The sequence below is a fragment of the Ornithodoros turicata genome, chromosome 1, assembly GCF_037126465.1.
Source record: "Ornithodoros turicata isolate Travis chromosome 1, ASM3712646v1, whole genome shotgun sequence".
NCBI lineage: Eukaryota > Metazoa > Arthropoda > Arachnida > Ixodida > Argasidae > Ornithodoros > Ornithodoros turicata.
The window spans coordinates 23,089,446-23,116,585 of NC_088201.1; the positions used below are offsets into that span (position 1 = coordinate 23,089,446).

A 27,140-nucleotide genomic window follows, 5' to 3' on the forward strand; every position below is an offset into this window, starting at 1 on the left:
ACATCAAAAAGTAACAGCGCGTATGAATGGTGCAGAAATGTGTGAAGTTGGCAAAACGGGAGGAAACAGTAGGGGGTTAGTATGCGTCCTGGGCAGACTTCAGGGGAACTGTGTCGACATCCATCTGAAAAGTTTGCCAGAAAACCCAGGGAGAGCCTAGGACGGCACAGTAGAGAATGACACTGGCCGTCACTTTTCTACCCAGCCCAGACCCGCCACAGAAAGACCAGTCCCACACATTACAGAGATCAGAATTGTCGCTAAAAGATCATACTTCCAAGATATCACAACCTCCCTCAACTTTATACGATTACACATTTCTGGTCTAGACATATTCATACACTTTGGGTTGCACTGTTTATTCTCTGCTGAAGATTACTGTGGAGGAAAAGGATGCTGGACGGTGCATAGAGCCTGGTTTGCAATGGCCAGCTGCACCGAAACTCCTTTCACTGTTTCTGCTCTTCGTAACCGTTCTGTAAACATGGTGCGAACACGCTTTCCTCTGGTTTGCAGGAATATCATTGTAATCAGCTATACTTTATTTCTTTCGAAAGCAGCATTTTTAATTCGGCAGGTGCACAGCCAGTCTTCTTCGCTGAGCATCTGGAGCTAGCAGAAGCTAGGTGACTTAATGAGCGGTGGAGATTTTTTTGTCTCCATTCATTTTCTGTTTTTGGGTGCAGCAAAGGGAATCGTTATAGAGGCAAGTGAGGTAAAGCCCAGGCCCGGCAGGCCACGGGCCAACCCGGCCCATGCCAATCGCTAAGGCACACCGCTGGGGGATTTCAATCCTGCTAACTCCTAGTCTCTAGCATGACCTCTGGGCTACCACCACCAAGCAGATGCTGTATCAAGTCTGCCACACCACTGCTATGTAACTGAAGAATGAAACGACTTATACTTCCGAGACATCAGTCAATAAAGGATGCCATCAGTAAAGAGGTCAACACCAGTAATAACATTCAAACTTGCTTTATTCTTAATGCTTTCCAAGTAAAACTAATGTAGTAACCACTTTCAAGGAACAACCCAGAATCCCCAACAGACATGCTTTTATCAAGCAGAGCAAACTAGAAACATAGCGGAAGAATGTAAAAATAGATGCATCCCAAATACCCCAAGGTCACTAGGCTAACTTAGACATGTGACAAACGCGCTCTGAAAACATTGGTCCAACAAGGCAAGAAGCAGTCGAGACAATCCTTTGCAGTGTATGTCCTATTTCCTGGGCTGGTGAATGATGCCAGGCTTATTGACAGCGGGCCTGTACTCATGGGAAGCCTGGGGCTTGTTGTGATACGCCTGCACTGCTTCTGTTGGGAAGTCCGCATCACCCTGGAAGAATTCTTATTGAGACGTTGCACCAATACATCTGCAGGTTCACAATTCTATCACTCTAAAACATTCTGTATCAGCTCTCGTAGCATAGTGGTTAGGATGATTGCTTTCCACACCGAGACTGGGAGGTGACTTGCAGGTTCGAATCCCGGCACCGGCTGTGCTGTCTCAGGTTTTCCCCCGAGTTTTCCGGCAGACTCTCCCGACGAATGTCAGCGCAGTTCCCCGTGAAGTCGGCCAAGGACGCATACTAACCGCCCTTCCCCCACTCCTTCCTGCTGTCCTTTCTCCATCTGTCCACGTCTGTACACCGCTCATAGCCACAGTTGCTTTGCGGTGCTAACACAGAATTAATAATGATAAAAAACTCTATGGCCTGAGCAGTATCTTTTACAATGCACATACCCCTCCTTCTGTATTGACCAGTCTGGCAGATGCTTTAGAATTGAACATGCTGACATATCAGGGAAGCGCTGACAATGGCAAACCCTACACCTAGAAAAGGAGTCCTATTGAATCCCATTGTTTGGGGAGGGCTTGAATCCATGAACAATCTCTCACATTTACAGCCCTGTGTACAATACAGGGATAGCTGGAGCCTTCTTATGTAAAGTGTATGCATGTCAGTTTTCACTGTTATCCTTTCAGTCACAAAAGTTCATGGCATATGATGGGGACAAGGACAGATCTACTTGAAACATCATCAGTGCGCTCACGGATTACTTACAGAATAACTTACTCCAATCCCAGCCACCTCAGTGTTGCGTATTATGTCGCCATCTGGGGAGCAGCATCTCAACTGCTCTTCACAACACTGCCACTTGCATTGTTTTGGTTACAGAGTTTGTACATTTTGCTTTGCACTGCAAAGCAATGCTGAACCACTTTCAAGTTAACCAGGACTGAATCGTCTTCAGATCTTTACATGTACACAAGACAACATTCTATCCCCACTGAGTAACTTCTGCATACGGTTATAATTTTATATCCTGCTACCGTGTAGCTTTTGTGGTACCTAACTTTTAATATGCATTCAATGTTGAAGCTAGCAAAAACATCATTTTACGAAGTAACTTTGTTCTCATTTTCTTGTAAGAACCTCTTCACATAGGATAAACAATTTGTTTAATATATTCCTCTAACCACCATTTAGAAACAAAATTAATGCTTCGTTACTGTTCTTTACATCACTTGCTTTATACACCTACTCCCAGCTTACGTCTACAGAAGCCAGTAATATGCCTAAATATACGCATAAAAATGATAGGTTGAACATCACAAGTGCTCCTACACACCTACAGAAAAAGAATTCTGCAGCTACACCAATGCTTGGAATGCAAAGTTGGGCAAAAATGAAGCTCTGATATCTTGAAAATGGAAAACAAATTTCCCAAGAAGAAGCAAGAAGGGTGAGCCTGGTGTGTGAGGTCTCGAACATGTCTAACATGATAAACTAGCACTAAAAGACATGAACAGAAGGAAGGGAAGACAGGACAAAGTGCTAGTGCTAGCACTTGCTCCAGTTTTTCTTTCCTTCCGTCTGCATCTTTCAGTGCTAGCACCTTTCAGGTCAGATTCCTACATCTGCCCTGTGATTGGCCCATTGGTTGTCCCTAGACACATACAGCCCCAGGCCATGGCCTCTCTGGCCTAACTGAAGAATAACACCAGGCTGGTTATAGAGGTATGGTGTATCTCATTAAGGTATGGATTATCTATGTCAAGAGCCACTAAATGTCAAGGCACACACATTCAATGTCAGAAGTGACAAGGTTTCAAACGACAAGGAAATGGTAAAAAAAATAGAAATCTGAATATTCCTTACCCTTGCTACAACTCCAGATATTACAAGATGTGGTTTGGGAATTCTGCAAATGATAAGGAAATATGAAGAAAAAAGATTTCATTTCACAAAACACTAGTTTAACGACAACCTAGAATTCATGTGAAAGTTTCTGTTAGGTCAAAATGCAGCAGTGAATGGTACAGCAGTGGATGTACATACACAGTGGGTGCTTCCTCAATCTCCTCATCGCCATCCTCTCTTTTCTGCTCCTGGGCCTTTTCATGAGGAGCTCCTGCTGGCTTATGCTGAGTAATTCGCATGCCACCCACCTTGACTGCAAAATAAAGCGTGCTCTTAGATGATTTCATGCTGTCAAAAGGGAAATACAATGCACCTATACATCTTTAGTGCATATCACACTGCTGGGTTTGCTAATAGCAGCAGCGTAACTACCCGCAGTGGAGGTCACAAGGGCCGTCAGGGCTTGGGTCCCATTACTTGCATTTGCCAACAGCTTTCATGGTGTACTGTTCTTTGATAATTGTGCTCAATTTATTTGCTATGTGGGCTAAATGCCTGCAACTATTTCCTGGCTCTCAGTCCCGGTGGTCCCGGTTATAGAAATGCAGCTGTCGAAACACCATATCACATGTAGTGCAAGCCTCTATGTGAGCAAGGAGGAAACCTCTTCTAACTGTATGCCACGCTTTTGAAATATGCATCCAGGTGGGGGCAGGGAGTGGAGCATTTTCATCTCACTGCAGGTGAAGTTATGCCACTCGCTAATACACTCATATTTGCGTCAGTTTGTCTTCCCATTTAAAGCATAGCATAAGACTTACAGGCATAACACCAAGCTAGGACAAACAGATGCCAATAAGAAAAAGAAAGTGGTCTTCGATATCTCTAAAGCTCACAGAATTAAATCTTCAAGTACTGTACAACAGCTTGCTTGTCTTGGTATCTTCATTTTGCGCTGATGCAAGCTACCATGCAAGCAGAGCACATCTTTTAAATGTATCCTTGAAATAGGCAGACCAAAGTAGCACGACAAGCAATATGGAGATACTCAGCTGGATATTTGCCAAGCAAGTGAAGACAGTTCGGAATTTGTTTCTCTTACTGTTGCACTTCATAGATGAGCCTGTACAGAAGTGCACGCATATACAGTTCACAATAAAAAGGTGAACATTTTACGCTCTATCGATAAGTACTCAAAGTCTTGCATAGTCGCTCCGAACATACTACCCGCCATGCCATCTAGCCAAAATTTTGTAAACATGGGTGTCATGTGACTCTTCACTCCCTTTTGTCTTACTACAGTCTCAAATTTGTTGATCAACCTTACATTACCCAAAAAATTAGTTACTGGTAAATGCGCAGCATCGAAGTAGATGCTAAAGTCGGAAGAAAAAAGAGGATAAGAAACGAAGGCCCCGAGCAAGCACATACAAGCACGACCATTTCGTCAACCATTTTTGTGACGTTGTCACGGCTATTTCCACAACTGTTTAACTGACAATGAATTTGGGTCAGTTTTCGTCCTGTTGACATTGCTTGTTTTAATAACAAGAAGAACAGAAAACGACAGCAAACAGAAGCTTAGCTTTCTCCATGTAACGTTTATCAGAAAATGATCGTTATCAACTCTTGGCTATAAAATTTTTAATTTACCTGCAGGTGGATGTCCAGCTTTCAGCTCAGCCGATTCTTCTACTGCGGACATTATTCGAGGTAAAATTAACGTCGGAAAAATCACGCTAGCGCTCTCACTTGCAACTCCTGTGTAAAAACGCGAGCAAGGCAACTAGCAACAAACAGGACGTGGACAAAAACAAGCTTCCCTCCTGAGTGCGCGTTGCAGGTTGCAGTGCATGATGGGACCAATACAAGGGCCGGCCGAAAGCAACTGGAGGCGCCGAAGGCTACCGCTACCGCAGCCATAGCAACCTTCGCTCCCTTCCTTTCTTCCAGCGCTTCGAATTTCCACTTCCCATTTTGTCTGAGTGCTTGAAGCTTGAAGTGCTCCAACGAAAACCAAGTGCTGAAACAAACTGAAGCTCCAAACTACAGGCAACAGGTACCCTCGTGCATCGCCTTGCACTGCTACTCTACATAAAGCTAGCATTGCTAGCATCTTTCCGATCTGGTGTAGGGGTGTAGGTAATCTGTTAAAACTGTCGCTCACGTTGACCAGCCAGGAAGCGTGTGCTGTGTGACTGAAAATGACGGTGCCAAGAATTTTAAGTGGTGTACTCCGCACTTCTCGACGTTCGCTACTCATGTCCTTCCGGAGTTACAGTTACGAAGGAGACGGGAAAACTACTGTTTCAGTTTTAAATAAGATTCGCGACGACATACTTCTGCTCGACTCCTATTCAACTTCAGGGTTCAGGTTAAACAATGGACTTTTTGTGATCGGATCTGTGGCTGTTTTTCCTAGAAGTGTTCTACAATGGAACATCGGAGGTGCCATAGACATATGTGAAGAGTCATTGTCGTTGTTCACATTGCTTGAACCGAAGTTAGACATACTTGTCTTGGGCATTGGAAGCGCCGAAGAGAAGTTGGATAGCCGGTTAATACGATATCTTCATTCGAAGAGGATAAATGTAGAGGTGCTTCCTACCATTCAAGCATGTTCGACATTTAATTATCTTAATGCGGAAGCAAGAAATGTTGCAGCAGGTTTGATTCCACCAAATGTTGTGCACACTGGAGACGAAATTTACGTGGCACTGGACAGGGTCAGGCGAGACCTCATTGCAGACACTTAATGTCGTGCTTTTTGTTTTGCCACGTGCAGCCACTATAGAAAAAATAAATTGGCGTAGACACTAACCACGGTACTTGTTGTTGTAACCTAATGCTTTTCCAGGTTTCTTTCACTTGCAACAAGTATTTATTGGGCTTGAGCTCCGCAACGGAGAGACGTGCGCTGCCGTCGTTTTTGCGTAGGAAGTAGGATCACGTCACTCCCCCCATCTGCTTCGGCACATGCAAGCGGGATGCACAGTCTTTAACCTTGGTGTTTTGATGTTATTTCTTATTCTGCTCGTTGTCTAGTTCCTGCATCGCATATTTGAACACTTTCTTGTCGTGATAAGCAGTTTTTGCCGCTCACGAGCCTGCTTGTACTGGTTCACTCATGCAACGTGAGCTGTGGATAGGTTTGCGAGATGGTAAAGACACTGAATGGTGAAAGGAATGAAAAATAAAAAGCCAGAAACAAAGCAATGAGACAGCGTACTTGCTAATGATAGGCATGCCCATGGGAAGTTTAGTAACGACCAAAGCACTTTTCTACTAATTTGGACCTTCGGTGTGCTTTTGAAGACTGCTTCTTTTTCGTTCTGGCGATACTTACACATGGTCTAATTCGAATGGCTGCATAATGTGTGGGCCTGTGTTCAGTGCCAGTACTGCTCTTGGAGAACAAAGCTTCCTCTCATGTTCAACATGTATTCCCTATCAGGTTATGTCTGCGTGCAGGAGAAAGTGCGGAGCAATGCAGATTGTCACACATTAAATCTCAATAGTGCATCACCTTCTGAGTTGACTAATTTGCTATTTGAACCAAAACTTTTTGTTTTCGGATGTGTGGACAGAGAGATCCACAACATGCACTGTGACTTTTGGTAGGTGACACCACCAAGTGCACAGTAAATTGTGATTATGTAACTAGAAATTTCAGACATACATAGTTCACAAGGATTACATTACCAAGAATTACCATTCACGTTCATGGTGGCACAGGACTCTGTGATCTCCTTAGCGGCATCTGCTGCGAATGACGGTGTTGGACACCTGGACACAAGGTCCTGGAGCTCCTGTGCATCCTGAGAAAATTTAGTTTGACATTGAACAAGCTGTTGTATCGCACCAGAAGTCTATCAGTCAGTTTTAGAGCTTGCATACGAGGCTAGAAGACCAGATGGACAAAAGGAGGCCGCAGGGGATACACTGCCAAAGCAGTGACTGAGCACGTGATCCTACTTTCCACGTCAGGGGAGCGCCTCGGACATGGGCTGCCACCACACGTCCTCACGCGTAATGTGTCTTACCTAGAGACCCAGATTGCGCATATGCAAGAAAAAAAGACTGTGCAAAAAATAGCGCAAGTAGCATAGTCATCGCAAGCAACTTTTAATTATTAAATCTTCGCAGAGCAATGTTACGTTAGAGTCACTAAATAAGCTTTGCTTCAGAGTATCGACACTGAGTTCCAAGAGCGAGCATGCGCCATCTTGTTTCCGCATCAAGCTAGCCACGCGCACTTTAGCGCACGATGTCATCTATCGTGCGCGGGTGAAATGTTCCTTTCTCTTGCAAGCAGCTCATCAAGGTTGAAGGCTTTGAGCTCACCGTGACATCCTCGGGACACTCTGGTGGACAATACATGGATTATCGCGCAACAATCATACACGCTTCTCTATCCCACAGTGAGCATTATGTAAGCCGTCTTTGATCCTCAGCTGGGGATGGTACCGCTGTGTTGCGGAAACAAGATGGTGCTCCTGCTCTCTTTCGGATCTCAGTGTCGATACTCTGAAGCGAAGCTTATTTAGTGACTCTATGTTACGTGCTCATAAAGCATCATGTAGGTCAGTGCCTCCCAAACTGTGGGTCATGACCTCCTTGGGGGTCGAGAAGTGGTGAGGCCGCAGCGGGCCTTTCGCGTTGAGGGGCCCAGCACCTCGTGCAAACATCACTGACTAAGGAGGAAAGATAGCACCCCAAAAGCATGAGTCCAACACGCTATTAGACCGACCTTGCAATGCAACACAGACCGGCCTTGCAATGCTCTAGATCGAAAAAGAAATAGCAGAATCTCTTGATGCATCAAGTATTATTTAGAAGGAAAGAAACATAGTTTTATAAGTTCGTAACTATGTGCTCTTGCTCTATTTATACCTTTATTGTATTCTAACCAACAGTTTTGTACTCATATGAATATGTATAAAATAGGCCACCAAGTAGAGTGCACAAAGGTGTAGTCAAACACTGTAGCAGATATTTTGTTGCACTTCTTAAGCATTTTCGTTGTTTTGTCGCTGACGATTTCGTGTTTTCTGGCGCAAATGCAACTCTGGCCATGGTGCGTTTTTTGTTTGTTTTTGTTTTTTGTGCTTCCATCATTTTTATATCAGGCCCCGCATCGGTTCACAGCACTGGCTCCCGCGCTTGCCTTGAGGCGTCCCTAGCACTTGTCTTTTCGGCTGTCCTGTGGTGCAGGGGCGTCGGAAGGTGGGAGCAGGTGCCCCCCCCCCCCCATTCATGCACAGAGATCGGACAAGGTGCCTGATAATCTCTTAAAGTAGAGTGCGGATAAATATGCAGTAGAAACTGTGAATATGTGCAATGTGTATCATCGTTCCTGGTATGAAAGCTATGCATCTTATGAATATTTGACAAAAGTTTAGCATTGTATTAGGGATCACACTGTAAACTAAAGCCATCTTTGTTCAGGAGCACACAACAAAGAAGGCTTGCGGCACAGATATAAATCTTGCAGCTGAAGGCTTTGCGTTCGGCACTGCACCACAGCGCAGATTGAAATGCGAACGCCCCCGACTTCGTAACGGCATAACAGTAAAGAAAGTAGTGAAGGCGAAGTACAGCCCACTGGCCATATATGTGCAGCGAATGCACATATCTCAAAGATTTGTGGTAGTATGTGTACGTGTGGTGGAATTTGGGGTAGTATTCCACGCAGTGGAGCAACCAGGGCGGGGGCTGAACACCATATCCCACTGAAAGATAGAAAATGACTGAATGCTGAATTTTGACCGAAATTCTTGCGGAGGACCCAAAAAAACTTAAAGGGGTTGGAACACTTTCATAGATGTGGTTCATTACATCATGGACGCGTTGAACTGCACGCCAGAATACCGAAGAAAAAATAATTATTCTTCTACGTGTCTTACTTAGCGAGATACAAGCCCTCTAACACACTCCCGAGCTCAGCGCCAACGTCAGAGAGCTTGTGAGCACGTGACTTCTCGTGCGCTATGATCTCAGAGCCACATGAGTTTGGTATTCGCGGTGCCCATTTTCTCCGCTTCTATTACTCTTTCCGCAGTGGAACTTTCAATGCAGGTTCACATTGGTGCAAAGAACAGTCTTTTACGTTTACCTGGGGTAACGTGGGATGACCTGTCTCAACCCCTTTAAGCAAAAAGAAGGAAGCTCTCCACCTGGCCATCTGCAAATATGGCAAAATATGCACTATCGGCATTTTCATGCGGGATATGCAATAACTTTCGAAACCTACATCTATATACACCATAGAACCCCTCTTATTGGTCCCAGACCACAACCAAGAGTGTTTTTTATCGTCCACGTGTGAAACCATGTCGAGAAAAAAAACTGCATTTTGATTGAAAATCCATGCTCTACTTATACAGCATATTTTTACAGGATTTGCATGTTCATCAGCATGCATTTTGATTTCTCCAAGTAACATTTTTTAAAGTGAGAATGTGTTACCTGTATATATTTCCTAGTAGCATCGCTGCCCCTCATTTCATACCTACATATGGCTATATCTAGTTCACATCATGTGAATAGGATATTAAGAAAGACTGGCCATTGCATAAGTAACGATGCAGTAAGCTGAAGCTGTTTTTATAGCATCATATTTCCAGTAATTCTGCACAGTGTAGTACGTGTCCCTTTACAATATTTTATTTGGTTTTACATATCTATTTTATTATTGTATACGGAATGTTCTTGATGTTGCAATCCTTCGCGCTTCAGCTCACCCCCATGGGGCGAGGGACGCCCCTGCTGTGGTGCACATGCCGGATAGAAGACATCAGAACTGATCTTGGCAAGAAGTGGATCCCAAGGTGCATTATACGAGATGTGCCTGAGCATGCCTAGCATATGACTAAGGCTCCATATTTCCTGGTATTTTATTTTGTGGCGAGGGGACATTTTCTCGAGTTAATATAATTCGAGGACACTGAACGAACATTTCACAGGCAAAGTGATTGGTTACCGGACCATAATGGGAAATTTCAACCCTGGAGTTGCCCACATTAACTGGTCATGGTAGAATGCACTGAAGACAGGGACTGCCACTGACAGTATTCATCCTGTCTTCAGTGCATTCTATCATCAGTTTGAACCAACACGCTCTACACCTTTCAGCACTCCTGTCTCCAAATGCCGACATTAAGTATCAGTACTGCCATGACATCCAGTGTTGTTTTTCATCAGTGTTTGGAAGTTGTCCCTGCGACAGATTGTGTATTCATAGCATAATAGCGCTCAAAAGACACAAGATTTCAAATGAATGAAGTTGAATGAACAGCTTTTACTGCATATAACTTAATGAGCTGACAGATAAAATGTTGACAGATCCACAGTGCACTAAACACCACAGCATGCACGCAAGCAGCAGAGAAGCCCTTTTGTAGGCAGGAACTGGTTAAATGCCGCTTGACCTCTTTATTAAAACGACATCACTGTCATTTGCTCACTAGCAAACAGGACTGCTATGTAACGCACCGTAAATTACAATACACAACATCAGGCACTACAAAGTTAGACAGCTAGCATGAGGCCAGAAAAATGGAATGCTCGTTGTTGTTCACTGTAACATGCTTACCCGCTTAGATGCTTTTAACGTTGTCACATGTGAATTTCAGCCTCAGAACAGATAGTGGTAAAGAAGTTAATACAAAACACGAATAAGATTCAATTCAATCTCATTAATTTTGCTCCTTTTTTAAATTTTGCTCTTTGTTCGGCCCTGTTTCGTTCAAAACATGAAAGACATTGGCAGCATAGGGAAACACTATTAAAAAAAAAGAAAAGAAAGAAAAGCATTCAAATTTCAAGGCCCACGTGCAGCAATTTAACTTTATAGCACACCAACAGTGATATATTTTGAGTGCTATTTAAAATACTTACTAATTATCTCTTACTAGCCTCTTGGTGATCCTCACAATGTGTGCTATTTACATGCATAGGATACAGAAATAAACAAGCCATTAAACTACAGTTACTGTTTGTTTAGCTTAAAGAACAAGGACAAGTAACATGGATATGAAGGAATTTCTGAGAATGTGTCAAATGTACGAGTGTAAACTGACAAGCAAATGGACCAGAAAAAAAAAAGGTATCTTAATTGGTATTCACTTTGAACTTTTTTTTCTTTCAGTGCAGACATCTTTACTGCTGTTTCCCCCATGTAGCCATTTTTGAACACTCGTAAGACCTTTGTTGCACAATGCTTCTCAAATTAATTTATTCCTGTATCCTATTCTTGGATGTTCAATATTCTGTTTCCTCGAAGGTTGCAGTTACAGTTAAAGAAACTGCAACCCTGCATACGTTTCAGTTTTCAGTGTGATGCAATGTTTTCTCATGCATGGTCACCAACTTTGGATGAAAAATTGTGTTACACACAAATATATTTAGGTATTTACATGAAGAATGAAGTGATTACAAACTGGAAAAAAAAAAGTTAAAATATAATGACGAATGTTTCATCACAAAGACAAAATTTTTGAGAACCTCAATTTCATAAGTGTTGATGAAAAATATAAATATAGCTCAAAAATGGTACAACAATGAAAAGTAATGTTTGAAAACATGACAGATGTCTGTGTCACATCTGAAGGGAAATTAGTCAACAACAAAAGGAAATTACTCAACATGAGAGCAATATATCACAAGATGAATTTACAGTTGCATGTACAAAGGAACTGTACAGGTGAAAATGAAAATCGTAAAAGCACTCCATAAAATGTTGTCTGTCTACATATGAAATATACATAGTTTCACAAAAAATTGAAACCTTAGTGTAACATCTGAATAGGTGTGTCAATGGTGTGCCTTGCTTTTTTTAGAGTTATACATATACAAGCCTAATATGGAGCACAGTTTGAGTAGACACTGGAATTTTTGTTTGTCCAATGCTCGAGAATGCCTGTTTTATGTTAGCAGCACCGGCCTATCGCTGTTCTCTCAGCCTTTATCTTTGCTCGATCTTTACCTCAGAATGCCAAAAAACCTTTATCACAACGAACCAATCACTAAGTGTTCTTTTTGCATAATATGCATATTTTTGCACTCTCAGTCAAGCAGAACGCAACCCAGATTGCACAATGCACACTACCAAGATAAGCTCCTGTAACTCATGTACAGCTGTTTTCATTTGCTTGTTTTTAGTATTTGCTCTTGTGTTTTCCTTATTTTGCACACAGTCACATAGTGACACACAATTTCATTGAAAGGTTACTCTTCTCACATTCTGTGTTTATGCAGATTCTGCAAGAAATCAGACAGCCACCTAGCTCACATGATACGCAGCATGGGGACACACATCATCATCATGGGGACACATGTGGCATCAGGCAACCTCACTCAGCAAACTTATTAGGATAATTTAATTAAGAAGTTCATAATTGCAGTCCAGTTAATTATCAGAAATCCTGAAACTTCTTGTTGAAGTAACCCCCAACACTGGAAACTACCTTTTAAAATTCTGGCCAGCTCATTTAACTTTTTGATTTTTGTTAAAGCAGCTGCAATCTCTTGAATATACATATTTCATACATGGTCAGACCTCAGATCTTATGAAAATCATCAAAACTAAGCAGCATATGCTCTGTGTAGGTGTTGTTGATCTTTGTTAAAGCATAAAGGATAGCACATGTTCACATGCCAAGTAACTGTTCTCGGTGTGCTATGTTCGTGGGGGACCCCTGTGCAAACTAATATACGATTTAAGGCGTAACAATGAAACTGCCAACTTGAGGAACAGCAAGGGAGTCCACCCACCAAGACGTATTTGCAAATGGTCATCATTGGGAGTATGCTTCAGGAACACCATGAATATGCTGCTAGCACCGACTATCACGTTTCCTTGGCTACTATGCCTACATGGGGCACAGACTTGGGTACAGCCCACAAAACGTGTGCATACCAGGCATTAACCTTTGAATTATACAAAATATGTTGAAAGCCCAGTCTCCCATGAAAGCCCAGTTTCTGGGCACACTGCTGTAAACTGTCAATCATGTAAGCTGTTCCACTTTTGCAACCAATTGCTATAAAATGCAGACTCTCTAGTGCGATTCACACCTACAATTAGGCCTCAACATGATGAACCTTGACTTAACCAATACTATACCTTGAGCTAACAATTTTTTGGGGGGTGCTTTGTGTAAATTGAAAACAAAGTATTTTCGACTATCCTTGCGTTTGCCGACCAAGAGCGAGGGAGGCTCCACCTCCTGGATGCCGGCCAATAGGACGACGTGGAGGGCAGGCATTTCTCAAGTCTCTGCTCTCGCCTAAGAGATGGCGCCGCATTACCGTTGTTTCGCGTGTCACAAGGCTTCTGACATGGCGCACCAATCTAACCAACTGCTGAACGAGGCTTAGACAGGAGTGTAGCTACCGTTATTTTGCCTGCCGCAAGGCTTCTGCCGTGGCGCACCAATCTAACCAACGGCTTCGCAGTCCGTCAACATGGGAACGAGGCCAAGCGGGAGTCCCACGTACGCCGGTTAATGGACGTTCCTGCATATATGTTTTTCCTTCTGGCGAAGCCATTGGTTAGATGGGTGCGCCATGGCAGAAGCCTTGCGACGCGCACAACAACGGTAACGCTGCGCCACCTCTTAGGCGAGAGCAGAGGCTTGGGAAGTGCCTCCCCTCCGCGTCCTCCTATTGGCCCGCATCCAGGAGGCAGAGCCTCCCTCGCTCTTGGCCAGCAAACGCAAGGATAGTCGCATTGACTAACTTGGTATAGCAAATAACATATAGTACATACAGCTAGGCTTATCATAACCGCTATCTCCAATGACTTTGTGGTAGAGTGCAACATTTGGGAAGTTTGCTGCTCATCCTCTGAGCACTAGAATAGCTGAAACGTTTGTGTTGCTTCTGGCGAAAATAAAAGAGCAAAGCACCAGACGCATCTATTTGTGCTGATGAGCACCACATCCAAGCACTTATATGTTCAGGAGGTGTTTGCATCACGTGGAGGAAAGTAGGGACATAGCTCATGTGTATGCACATGACTGAATTTGTTATTTTTGCACTATTTTGTATCTGATTCTGTATATGATCTGTATGTGTAGTGAACGATTAGTTAAGCGCAGAACGCAGTGGCTTTGTCGCAAGTCTTGAAAAATCAAGATTATACAAATTTCTGACATAATTGGGACCCCAGCTTTGTATTTTCTACAGTGCGATACAGTATGTGCCACACATCTCACACATTTTGAATTAAATCCTATTCAGCAAAAGTGAAGTTAGGCTTCCACTGTAGCTATACATGAGTCTTGTTGTTGTTGCTCTTAATTGAAGAATGCAAATGCATTTAGAGGAATCAAATGAAAACCCGAGTCACTAAGAAATGATCTCTCCTACAAAACCTTATTGTTAAGGAAGCTCTATACAACTCCTGGACATTGAGTTTGCAGTGAGCACAGTATGCCAAATTATGTCAGAGAAGAAAAGCAGAATCTACTTTGTATACCCCCCAAAAGTATGCAAATGGAAAAAGTAGCACCCTAAATGTAAGTCACTGTAAGCAGTGGAGTGCATTAACTTGTCAAGTGGTCCTTACATCATCTGCTGAGGTGTTTCTGTGTGTGCAAGTGGTAGCTAGGTAGGGGACTGTAAGCCTGTTGATGGATCACACTACCCCACACATTCTTAATCTCTTTGCATTATTTGCCTCTTTGCTTCACTCCTCCACTCTACTTCAGTGCAACAGAAAATTGTAATTTCCCTTACGAGTATTCTTGATCAGTATGCATCCCAGCCTGGCGCTTGGAACGACACAACCAGCTTGACATGAAGCAATTCATGTCCAGCACTAGGTTAATAATGCTTTTGGTATAGCAGACGAACCATTAGTACCTTAGAAATATGGCTGACTTATTAGTCCTCCACATACATTTGAATATTTTTACAAACACATAAATATATCTCTCTTCATATATGTATAAACAGGCTCCTAACTTGTTATAAGTTGAGCCCTCTCTTCGCAATTGCAACCGTAGTTATGTCACAAATGGCATATTCATGCCACGTGTAAGGTGTGTGTATATCACATGTATTAAGTGGTAAAGTGCGACAAAGCAGTGCCAAACAGGCAGAAGCTGTAGAGGAAGCTACTGGTAGGCACCATATGTCTGTACTGCTTCAGACACCAGAAATTTGTTCTCCCATACATTATGATAGCATTTACTAGTTAAAGTAAGATCACCATTTGTGCTTTCATGGTTTTAGAGCACTGCTATGTGATGTCTAATCAAATAAAAATGTACACAACTCACTCCCCAAGCTCAAATTACCATCTAAGAATCGTTTTCACGTCACAAACGTTTCAGTAGGGCAGCTGCATCTGTCCTGCGTCCTATTTGAATGGCGGCCAACTATAACGTCAATGGTTGTAGAGATTAAGTACATATGTTGTGTGGAAGTACCAAGAGGAAATACATTAACTTGTAGAATTGTGTTGGTACTACAATGGTAACAGTGGTACTTCATGTCAGTAAGCTTAAAGTAATGCCCTGCATGCACTCCTTTAGAACTCATAGGAACCATAAAGCCGACTATTCAACACCTTCAGTCTTGCGAGATTGCACTGTGTTGACAGTGCACATTCTGGCACTTTTGTATGTCACTCTGCATGTGAACTTGTTTCAGAACAAGTTCCTTCTCAAGAACCTTTTCTTGAGCTGTAAGAAGAGTTAGCTATTTCACAAACACAAGACTACTTGGACCAAGGAGCAAGGTTGACAGTAGCACAACTGTGTGTGACCAGCTCATAGCGTCCGCTCAGACCAGCTGGAAGTGGACTCGGTTGAGCAAGAGTGGCCTGCCTCCAGTCAGGAAAGTGGGCATTCATTTGGCAGGATGCAGCGATCTCGATGCCAAATTCGGCCTGGGTTACACTGACATCCGGGCTGGCACTTCCGGCGGCAGGGTCTTTTTCTGTGGTAGTTTTTGCAGGTTTTTCTGCAGGGGTATCCACATTCTGTGTAGTATGAACCACGCGGGCAGTGCATTCCTGCAGAAAGAAATTTACTTACTAGTCGTCGGGGAAATATTACTGGGAAACATCTGGGAAAAAGGGCATTATCCAAACAGACAGACAAAGTGGGATACACTACCATGTGGCAGTGTACTCAAGTGAAATGCACCTAGGCACAATTCACTAAACTCTGCCTGTGTGCTGACTATGGTGTCAGGTTATAAATCGTGGTTTCTGATGAACTAGTACAGAAATATAAGCTTGTAGGTATAGATGCAGTGCAGACATGTCAGGAGCCTTTGAAATGCACGATGAAAACAAGGAATTAACACACAAGGCTTCACCATTCACAATCTTTATTGAAAATACATGAAGGTACTTAAAAGCAAAAAAACAAACAAAAAAAAAGTTTTATATCTCAAATCCTATGTCGTACACACTATCAGCCCGTATGTCAAACTCCCTCCGTCTTTAACTCCCACATTTTATCAGGCTCACTGTAGCACACAACATATCGCACGTGAGTGCGCCACATTCATGAATACACATACACAAGTTGCAGGGTTATAGAACCCCTTTTTGACCTTGTTGCTAAGTGTATCATTTGTTCTGGAGTCAGTACAATCGAAGGGCAGCTCACACATTTCTCATCACCAGAGAGCAGATTTTTAGACGCTAAAAAAGTGTGCTTTAAGTGCCTAAAGAGGCAGTAAAAAAAGAATCAAAAGGGCACATATTTTCTAGAAAAAGGCACTAGCAATATTGCGATATAACTTCCGTGAGGGAGCCATCGGACATGTCATTCTACAGGTAGGATGTACCAGATCCTTTGTCTAAAGTCGTATGCACCTCTTCTGTGATAATATGTAGCTGACACAAACTAAGATGCTCAACCTTAGTTCCTAAAATAATCCTTGACCTTGGTTCGTACTCTTGAAATTTCAACAAACATCGTGTGCAAAAGTGTACTGTATAAGTGGTTAATTTTTCGGTCTTAATAATTTGTGAATTTGGACGGAGGCCCGTTTTGGGGAATATTTCGCAGGACTTTACTTTCACGGTACGGTGATCCTGCACCACGGAGTTCTTAGGGGTGTCCCTTACATCGCGGGACTTTAATTTTGCGGAAAAATAACTTTTGCATAAATTGCTACTTATGCAGTATTTACTTTCCAATAGAAGTAACTACAGGCATCATGGTAATCCATCTGCAAACTTCAATTACGACACTAAAGATAAAAGATGTTAAAAGCCACAACTACTGGTAGGGGACGTGAGCTCTTAGAAACTGTCAGCTGTCCCCTTGTTGAATGCATAAAAGCAGTAAGTAACCAGCATCATTTCTAAGTGTTCCTATATAAAGTTCTGCCTCCTGTCACTCATAATCCTTTTGTACACAAAATGATCTTGTTGCACACTTTCTGCACCACAAAGTTTGTGGGACCTCAAAGTACTCGACGTATACGTTTTCCATCACTTTAAAGGGGCTGCAGATAGTGTTGCCTAGTCGTTCCAGCTGCTTTATGCTATCGAAGAGCATACTCAGTGAAGTGTGTGCTGAGCAAGTGGATATCAGCTTAAACAGTCTTTCTTGAGAAAGCTTGCTTGGCAGCTCTAACGAAGGCAGTTTCGTCAAGTGAGAAACTACTGACGCAACGTTGGATAACTTTAAACTGCGAAGCGAAGCACCATACTTCTTCCAGCCATGTACCCCATCGGGTAACAATGGGCTGGAGTGGTAGCACCTGGCAGCCTAGCTGGCAGTTGGTCTTTCATGAGAGGCACTTGAGGAAGACCTTCACTGTGGATATAAGCTAGTCTATGGTTGTGTAATTATTTCTGACCTCCTCGTGAAGCCCGTGTGCAAAGCATGTGATGTAAGTCACGTTGGGAGAGAACAGCTTAAGAAGCTGTCATGAAAATCAGAACCCGTTCGCTCTCCACTTTTGGTTTCATGGATGGCAGAGACGCATTGACAAAATGTGCCATAGCCCCGTTGTCAGTGAGCTTTGAACAATGAAGGTAGGGCCTGGTTGGTTCTTTTTTCTTTTTGTATTTTGGATTTGAAAAAAAAAAGATATCTGTTTAGGCATTTATTGGCACTTGATGATGGAAAAGTGCAAAAAGAAGAAAAAAGAAGACACTAACGATACGCGTTTAAAACGTCCTTTTTGATGTGATTCATGCTTAGAACATATAAGGCAATATCTCGACGTTCCATGACAAAAAAAGGCATTTGCCTGAAAATCTGCTTTCTGCTCATCACCTATGGTCTCTATCAACAAAGCCTCCATAGTCTCTCTTCCATTCTTTTTTTGTAAATGTTGCCTTGATGATAGTCTACTTAAGTTAATGTAGTATCTAGTCAACTTAAGTAGCACAACGGATACACCAGAACTTAACCAGGACTAATCACTGAGCAGGCACAACGAAAATTCCTTGAATTGGGAACAGCGATTTAGCCTCTATACCAACCCGGCCTTGGTGGCTCAGTCGGTAGCGTGTTCGCCTTCTGATCCCGAGATTGCAAGTTCGAACCCGGCCAAGGACGCCAGCAACTTGGTGGCAGGGTACAAGTTGCTTAAACACGCAGTCTTCCGCGAGAGACGTTAAATATGGGGTGCTGTGTGGTGAGCTTTCATCTCAAATTAAAGAACCCTCACGTGAGCAAAAGGAATCCACAGACCGACCGCTGTGGCGTCGCTCATGATCTCAGTTGTCTTGCGACGTAACCCCCCCCCCCAATTACCATCATCATCATCAGCATCATCATCATCATCACCTCTATACCAAATGCATTTCGTAGTAATTTAACAACATTAGAAGAAGAAAAAAGGAAACTGTACATGATAATAATAATTAATTTGGGAGTGACACGATATCTGTACAGGATTAGTTTCGAAGCTTCCTGCATGGTGCTGCTTTCATCTTGGTCTCCACTTTTACTCTCTCATCCTTTTAATGTCCTAATAGTGTTTATGTACATACATATTTTGTAATGTCTGCAGTATTATCCAAATACTTAATAATTAAATACAAATCCCCCTCTTTCCAGTATCATAACTGCCAATTTCATGTTCGCAGTTTATGGACAAGGAAGGAACAATGAATGTGGAAGTTGAATTGTTAACAGGTTCTTAGTTGAGGGACTTGGAATGGGTAGTACATACCTGCACAATTTGTGGAATTCTTCCAGTTGATGTTTACTCCTTCTCTGTCACACTGCCTTGCATATGCATTTAGTGAATCACAGTAGCATTTATCAGATGGCAAGCACTCACACATATCCAGCATACAGGATCTGTAAAAAAAAAAAAGATTTTTTTTTTTTAAGTATGTGTGCTTTCTAGCACTTGAAGCAAGTGGCAGCCTTTGCTTATGTAGCCCAGTACATAAGCTTCATAAAGAACAGCATTTTGTTGCATGCAGACGACAAGGACGACAACTGGGTGCACACACTCAGACCCCCAACTCATACCTTGCTGTACTTCACTATAAAGTGTTTCTCCCATGCTCATTAATATAGAATAGAAGCTATCTTTGTGTACCTGAAATATGGCGTTGCATCTACAGCTTTATGGCACGCTGCGAAGACATTTGACTTGATGTGGTTGCACAGCTCAAGATTTTTCATGCGCAGGCTCCAGTCTTTTAATCGACAGTCAAGCGGATGAGTAACTCGATTACTAGGCCTCAGGCATCTCTTGCGACGTCCGACCTAGGTGAAAAAAATGCAGACAATATTTAAAGCATAACAATTAAAGACAGTTAGCTTAATTCATCATCAGAATTTTTAACAGCTAATATGACCTCGAGCACAGGTAATAAAATGAGTACTTGTTGCGTATAGTATGTTTTAGATGAACCTTTACATAAAATGCTGCCAGATAGGGGTTAGATGTTGGAGGATACCATGCACCTATGGAAAAGAAAACTCTTGTGACATCCAGAGAGGATACCTACGTATTTAGCAATGAGCTGGAAAGAAAAGAGAGAAAGCCAGCCAGCGCGTGATATGCAAGTACGCAAAAGATCCCTAGCAGTGAATGAACTATGGGATTGGAGTGTACTTTGGGTGGGTAAACAGAGTGAGGGTTCATAACTGAAAAGCAACTACGCAGAACATGAAAGCACAGCAGAAGCTCAATCTAACAGTGGTTAATTTGAGTTGTGCTACGCTGTCCTATTTAGTCTCCAGCCGTGGATAGCCCTGAAAGTGTGGCAGAAACTGGTGTGAAGATAATCCCTTACAGTGCTGTTCCATATTATTTCCCCATACAGGACAACTGCACCATTCAGTGAATGACACACTGTTTAGTGTCCCCTGACAAAAGCACTACAGTAAAGCAAGATGATTAATGCTCACCAGCCATGAATTTCCGAAGGCATTAGGTTCAGAGATTTGTGTCCCATTTAAAGACATGAAGTCGTCGTCTGGTCTATCATTATAGTTTCCACACAATCCGCACAACTTGTTCTTATAGCTTGGTGGAACAGAAACTTCAACATAGTTGTCGCCATTCCACAGCACTTTAATACCTGCATGAAATACGACAAGTTACACATCCCAGTAATCATTCTTTCCATAGGAAAATAAGATAAAGGGCTATAGAACCATACAGTGATCCTGTGCTTAGGTCAGTGGTTCTCAACTAATGCTATGTGGCAGAACCAATCATCTTGTCAGTACAACTTATAGGAACCAATTGCACTACCTCAATACTACAGAACAACATATGCAGTTATGTAAAAATGTGTAAAGTGAACTCTAACACTATTAAGTTGAACCCCACTATTAAGAGCTCCAGTTGAGAACCCCTGCTCCAGGTTAACAGGCACAAGGCAAGAACGAAAGAAAGAAAGAAACCTTTATTAATCCTGACAACGATGTTGTTGCCCTCTTGAACAATGTTCAGTATTCCAAGCTTCACATAGGGCAGTTTTACCCGCTTCTTGTTGATGCGAACTCTGAGGAACTGTCCCAGCTTTATCTTGATGTCATTTACCTTGTGGGAATGACACAGAGAGAAGCGACACTGAAGAGTCTTCAAAGGTGAAGAAGAGCATACGTTGTGACCAAAACATGCTTTGGTGTTACAATGAACCATATAGATTGAGAAGTTACCCGCCAAAAAGAACTCGTTACAAGTTAAAGTTACCGCGTGCAAAATGTAACTAAGTTAATAAAGAAGTTCTTCCGCAGGAAATCTAACTCGCCGTTACTGAGTTACATAAAAAAAGAACGAGTTACTTCCAAGTTACTTCGGACACAAAATAGCATTATGCAGGTGCAGCGCGCGTGAGAAGTTGAGTTAGACCTTGAGTTGCCTGCGGAGGAGTGCAACACGCTTACATCGTTTTCCTTTATGCCCAACAATGGACCTCTCCCTGTTTGTAAATAAATTACGTCATAGCGTTCGCTCGAAGCTAGAGGTGAACAAGGTCGCGCCCGAAAGCCACGGCCTTGAGGGTATTACGACACATGATCCCTTGGCTGCGTTCCAGAACTCACCCGGGTCGACCCGAGAGTAGGGAGTAGCTACCCTCCGCGTTCCAAAACCTACTCGATGACGTCGCGACCCCCGTTCCAAAAGCGGGTTGCCTACTCGAGAGTAGCTACCCGAGGTCGACTCGCTCTACCCCATGCTCTACCCCCTATCAGACGGGAGTAGGTAAGGGTAGTGACGTCAGAGCTGTCGTCTGCATTGAAATCTACGGTCGTCTGCTTTTGCTGCTGCTTGTCTCGGCAGCATCATAAAGGATGCAGGAAAGTTCCAGTGCCGATTCTGCGACCTGATGTTTTCTTCAGTGCAACATGCACGGAACCATACATACAACACACATAAGGTCGTTGCATGTGAGGGTCGAAACCTGTTTCTATTCGTTTTAGAGCTAGCTGCGGACGAGAACAGCGCTACCCTTTTTCGGAACGTGCGGTAAATACCTTTAATTCGTGGCGTGAATGCTTTACAAACCCACGCAAGGGTCCCCATACCAAAGTCAACAGCGTCACACTAAAGCGAAGCAGCGGACAGCGGTTCTTATGTCGCGGGGCCCAAATGCCAATGTTGTCTGCTGTCGCCATGTTGAGAATCATACTCGCGCCCGTTCCACAACCTACCCGAGGGTAGAGGTGTGCGCCGCCGCGCCGAAGCGCCGCCGCCGGAGGTCGAGGCCTCGCCGTCGCCGCCGTACCAAAACTGTCGGCGCGCCGCCGCCGCCGCCGCCGATGTTGAAAACTCGGCGCGGCTGTGTAATGTACTCATTTTGATCCACTTTCTATAAACGAATATCTCCCTTACCTATCATTTGGTTTGTTTTTCTTTCATCTTAGGTTCCAGGCTTCATTTGTGGTGTTTTTATCAGTAACAATTTCATCTCCTGATATGCTGTTTATGCTTTAGAGTTTCGTTTCATAGTCGATCCTGGAGGCACAACTCCAGGAAAACTTGTCATTCAATTCTTGCAGGTTGTTTGCCGGTCATCCACCAACACCATAGCACTGGTCATTATCCATATAGAGGGTGTTTTGCTTTTTTTATTCGTCACAAAATTTTAGTTTAAAAAATAGCGGAACGAAATAGATACCGCTTTTGAGTTCATTAATTACCTCAAATTCATTAATTCTTTAATTAAGGGATTTCGCGTAAAAACGGGATAGCAGAACGGAAGATATTCATTGTTGAAAGCTATTCCATGTTAAACGCGCAGGTGTGTTGAAATGTCCGACGCTGAATGTCGCTATGCAAATGAGCCGAAACAAGAAGTACGCCATTTCCGAGCGCAGAAATGACGCGAACTTCGCCTTATCTGGGTTGGAAAGCGATCTATCTGGCCAACAGATTAGCACCTACACCAATCAGCTCGATCGCTCCGAAGCACTTGGTCGTCTCACGTGGATTGCCCTTTTAATTTCGCCAGACCTTAATTTTCGCGAATTTTGCGAATCGAGAAAATTCGAGGAACTCGAGGAGCGAAATCGAAATCGAAAAGCGAGGAGCGAATATCCCTACTCGACTCGCGAAAATTTAGGGCTGCGAACTCAAATGATTTTACAGCATTTATCCATGATAACTACAGCCTCTGCAAAAACACTGTTCAATGACGTGGTGTGTGTGCCTTATGTCATATTGTTTGCTAACGTTCACGTTCTTCCGTTCGAGCCACTGGATCAGTGGACAGAGCTTTCACGCGTCGACGTCCTGTGAACGTTCAGCACTCGCTATAACTGTTACGTGTATTTGCCATTAAAGGGATGGCTCGTCGTTCTGATTATCTAGCTATGTTGTTTTCTCCAGCACTTAACGCGCGGATACGCCCAGTCGAAGTTCTTGGGCGACGACGTTCTTGAAGTGCTTTACTTCTCCTAATGTTCCTTGTGTGTCCGGTTTTCTTTCATAATACTATCCAGTGCTGACGCACTTGTTTGGTGCAAGGTACAGTAAATACTGCCACCGTTGCGGTGTCTATGACGGAGAAAATACGCCCGCTCTGAGGTGTTCGTGCGCCCCCTTTGGAGAAGAGAACATATTGACAGCCCACGGGGCGCACGCCGATATGACAGCATCGGCGTGACGCCGCTGACGCCGCCGCCGCCGGGCCTTCAACGTGCTCTACGCCGCCGCCGAAAAAAATGCCCACGGCGCACACCTCTACCCGAGGGTTACCCTACCCCCTTGGTCACGTGGTACAACTCTGTCACGTGACCAACTCCTACTCGAGGGTTAGTTGTGGAACGCACCCCTTGAAGGGACGCAACCTTCGGTCCTACTTTTCTTCCAATGGGAGACAGCGAACAAGTGCCCGTTCGTGGAACCCAGCTGTCCTTCCGCTTTGTTTCGGTTTCAGTCTGTCTATCAATGTCATGATGACGTTTCTCTGGTAGAGGTCTATTCGAACGCTTTGCATCTTACCCCCCTGTGGGCGCACAACGGTTCAGCTTCATTTCAATGGCAGCGGTTCTTACTTCCTGAATAAAATACTGTCACTCATTGAACATCACGTTTTATGGCAAAATATGCCCTGACGGAACCGGAGAGAAAGCACGAAAATGTGAGGACATGAGTGAAGTGCGAGTTAAAAGTAACTTGGAACTTAACTTATACTTTGGTAAAGTTACCAAAAAAAAGGAACGAGTTCCTCTGAAAGTTACCACGGCGCAAAAGTACCGAGTTAAGTTACAAGTTGCCAAAAAAAGGGACTTAGTTACAGTAACGAGTTACTTGTAACGAGTTACCTCGAACTCTGCAATGAACTGGTTTGCAAAATAACTATTTGGTGAGCATACAATCCTTAAAGAAATTTTGTGAAAAAAAAAGCACCCTGTATAGTGCTACTTGAAATTATGGCATACAATTGGCAGACAACTCAACTATCCTGAGAGAAGCTTCAAAGGTTGTAATTAGCTACTGCGTTCGACAGTTGCAGCACTGCCAACAAGGTTCCTCCCCTGACAGGTGGTACAGTCACCCCACAATTTATGAACCATCGATTTACGAATTCCCTGGCTTTATGAACGGTGCCCTCCTGGATGAGACACGTCCCCTTCCTCATTCTAAACCTCGATTTATGAATCCCTCGACTTATGAATGAGTTTTCCAGGAGCGTTAACCGTTCATAAATCGAGGGTTGACTGTATATATTCATGACTCTTGTCTCGTATGCTTTGCTGAAATCTTACTTCAATCAGAACTGATTTGGTCCAGGCGAATGACTTGGAGTAGCGAGGATCGTTCCACACCTCGATGCTGAAGGTACTTCCCACGCAATCTGATGTCAAGACATAACGGCATAGGCCCTGGTAACTGAATATCTTGCCATCAAATGTCCTGTAGTGTGGATCGCCAAACACAGTGCAGACTCCATCTTCTGTTGTCAACAAGCAAAACTCAACTATAAGTACACACAAAATGTGGACGCACCAAAACAAGAAGCAAATATAGAGTACGGAAAGTTGTCTGAAGGCTCACAGCTGCAATGGTGGGATATTCTATTTAGAAAAAAGAAAAAAAAAACATTCTGAAAGGAGCACGCACTTTGAGATATTGCCAGATTTTGCCGTAAAACTCAGCTGAAACCGAAACCCGGACCGAAAGATCCACCGGAAGGATTCCCACCTTCACTATCCAGGGAGGGCGGCTTATCAGGGACCGCTAAAAGGTTAGACAAGCCGCCTTTCCAATAATGGACGTTCTCCGTCCGGCGCTTTTGAAGAACAGCATTATTGTGGTACCCCTGGATTTTCTGTGCGATGTGAGCAGACATTCATTAGCAGTTGAAATATGGCAGTCGTCCAATGAGCCAGACAGCGGCGGGACTCGAACCACGCACCTCTCGATTACCGGTCGAGTGCGCTAACCAATTACGCTATGCTGGCATCTGCTTTCCGACGACATACCAAGGGGCCTCATTAGCGAGCGGCGATAGATCGCGCCACGGGTACCGCACTGGCATAAACGGCTCGGCGCATTGGAGCAGTTGACGGTGGTTTACATTTTATGCGGTTTAATGGTTTATGCGCGGCGCAGTAGCGCGTGGCGCAGCCTGCGAACTTGGCGGGCTCACTGTACACTCTTAAAAAAAGGGTGTACTTTAACTCCTTTCCTTGCCACATATATAACACCCTTTTGGAGAGTACAATTACTCTCAAAAAGGGTGTCTCCTCACTCCCTCAAGGGAGTAGCATAACACCTTCTCCCTGCCGGAGAGTAATATTACTCTCCAGTAGGGAGAAAGTGCTGCGTTTTACTACAAAAGTTGGTCATCGGACGACCAAGAAAACGGTCTGTCACCAAAGAAGAGAAGATCGGGCAGATAAGAAAACATGTTAAGCGAGAGAAACGTGCAAGAAAGACTCCCGAGCAGCGAGAGCGACGTCTTGCTTCGGTGCGAGCCTATCGACAAAGACAAGGGGACGAAGGACGCATGTTTATGCACAGCGAAAGCGGGGAGCATATAGAGACAATTCCGTGTCGTACACGGGAGCGTATATTTTCAGTTTCAACGCAATTCGTGAGCGATCCATTTGGAACACCGTGTTCACTATGTGATCGCGTATGGTTCCCTGATAATGTTAAGAAGGTACGAGTTGAGAGGACGTCCTGTGCTCAGCGAAGCGTTTCTAGAACTTTAAATTATAGGCGCACTTTCTTAGCAGCTCAGCGCATTACGGCTCGTTGCATCACCAGAGAGACCTTTTTTTTTTTTTTTTCCTGCATCGTGTTTGGTTTCAGTTTCGGCTTAAATTACACGGCAAATATAGCGATGGTTACCTCAAAGCACGCGCTCGTTTCAGTTTTTCTTTTTTCAAATGAGTTGGTCTTTAGACAATGACTGCCTTCAATTCCGCAATCTTCCTGAAAACCTCTAATTAAACAGTTGATTTAATTTTAGGTAATTAGTCATCTGGTAGCTACATACTCCCTTACAAAGGATATGTCAGCCCCGCCACATAACTCTGCAAAATTGGCACCTGTGTTGCTATCAGATTTTTATAAAAGGCCGCGGAGAATCAAATCAAACATGCGGAGAATCTGCGAGCACGCGGCGCGGTAAACTCATGCCGCAGGGCGGGAAAAGCCATCTCTGCTTTCCGCTTTTTGGCGATCGCGCAGTGCACGATTTTTAGCGGCATCCGCACATGCTCGGCCAATCAGGAAGTCAACGGAAGTTGCGTGCTTCTTGTTTTCTTCCTGCCTAATGTAAAACCCCGAGACTAGGGAACACGAAAGGACAGACACAAACACGTGTTTGTGTCTGTCCTTTCGTGTTCCCTAGTCTCGGGGTTTTACATTATGCATCATCTTCACCAGCTCGCTTGCTTTCTAGCCATTTTTTCATTGTCATTTTCTTCCTGCCTCCCGCACAGAGAGCACTGACGGCGTCGTTGACTGGAAGGTATGTCGCAGTGATGCTCACGTTTTTCAACCGGCGAATTTATGAAGGAAATAAAATGTCATTGCTCATTATAAAGCGTTGCATTAATATGATTTTTTGGGCCGACAC

The 27,140-nt window shown here is 43.6% G+C and overlaps 3 protein-coding genes, 1 long non-coding RNA gene and 1 other non-coding gene across 6 annotated transcripts in view; 2 read left to right on the forward strand and 3 right to left on the reverse strand.

The window, feature by feature from the left end:
* Positions 1 to 959: 959 nt before the first annotated feature.
* On the reverse strand, positions 960 to 5,025 carry LOC135377661 (death-associated protein 1-like). 2 transcript variants are annotated; one of them, XM_064610255.1, is made up of 4 exons: positions 4,802 to 5,025; positions 3,347 to 3,461; positions 3,167 to 3,209; positions 960 to 1,338 (listed from the first exon to the last, which is right to left on the reverse strand). In XM_064610255.1, exons 1-4 carry the CDS (start codon positions 4,851 to 4,853, stop codon positions 1,222 to 1,224), a joined length of 327 nt encoding a protein of 108 aa, XP_064466325.1. In that variant the 5' UTR covers positions 4,854 to 5,025; the 3' UTR covers positions 960 to 1,221. The 2 variants fall into 2 exon arrangements, with proteins under 2 accessions (XP_064466325.1, XP_064466326.1); XM_064610256.1 differs by lacking the exon at positions 4,802 to 5,025 and adding an exon at positions 4,251 to 4,387.
* LOC135377662 (uncharacterized) lies at positions 4,486 to 12,704 on the forward strand. The gene is made up of 4 exons (XR_010418166.1): positions 4,486 to 5,207; positions 9,887 to 9,978; positions 11,298 to 11,347; positions 12,407 to 12,704. It is a non-coding gene; the product is annotated as an uncharacterized LOC135377662 (long non-coding RNA).
* Positions 5,202 to 6,674, forward strand: LOC135377660 (NADH dehydrogenase [ubiquinone] 1 alpha subcomplex assembly factor 3-like). Its single transcript, XM_064610254.1, has one exon. The coding sequence runs from the start codon at positions 5,353 to 5,355 to the stop codon at positions 5,902 to 5,904; it is 552 nt and encodes a 183-aa protein (XP_064466324.1). The 5' UTR covers positions 5,202 to 5,352; the 3' UTR covers positions 5,905 to 6,674.
* A 1,108-nt stretch (positions 12,705 to 13,812) lies between the features above and the next one.
* LOC135377664 (BMP-binding endothelial regulator protein-like) overlaps positions 13,813 to 27,140 on the reverse strand; it is a 117,361-nt gene continuing 104,033 nt past the window's right edge. Inside the window, exons 11-16 of the mRNA XM_064610258.1 lie at positions 24,817 to 25,004; positions 21,004 to 21,142; positions 20,503 to 20,675; positions 19,685 to 19,854; positions 19,307 to 19,437; positions 13,813 to 16,172 (exon numbers count right to left, since the gene is read on the reverse strand). Of these exons, the coding sequence (XP_064466328.1) occupies positions 15,991 to 16,172; positions 19,307 to 19,437; positions 19,685 to 19,854; positions 20,503 to 20,675; positions 21,004 to 21,142; positions 24,817 to 25,004 (983 nt within the window). The 3' untranslated portion in view covers positions 13,813 to 15,990. The remainder of the gene's footprint in view (positions 16,173 to 19,306; positions 19,438 to 19,684; positions 19,855 to 20,502; positions 20,676 to 21,003; positions 21,143 to 24,816; positions 25,005 to 27,140) is intronic.
* Trnat-ggu (transfer RNA threonine (anticodon GGU)) lies at positions 25,435 to 25,512 on the reverse strand. Its single transcript has one exon. It is a non-coding gene; the product is annotated as a tRNA-Thr (tRNA).

Bases quoted from the DNA above. Each gene is read 5' to 3' on its own strand.
- LOC135377660 (XM_064610254.1), top strand. From the start codon at position 5,353: ATGACGGTGCCAAGAATTTTAAGTGGTGTACTCCGCACTTCTCGACGT.
- LOC135377661 (XM_064610255.1), bottom strand. From the start codon at position 4,853: ATGTCCGCAGTAGAAGAATCGGCTGAGCTGAAAGCTGGACATCCACCT. The intron at 3,462-4,801 runs GTAAATTAAAAA...TTTATTTTGCAG, and splicing joins AGCTGGACATCCACCTGCAG to TCAAGGTGGGTGGCATGCGA. The intron at 1,339-3,166 runs GTAAGGAATATT...GAATTCTTCCAG, and splicing joins TATCTGGAGTTGTAGCAAGG to GGTGATGCGGACTTCCCAAC.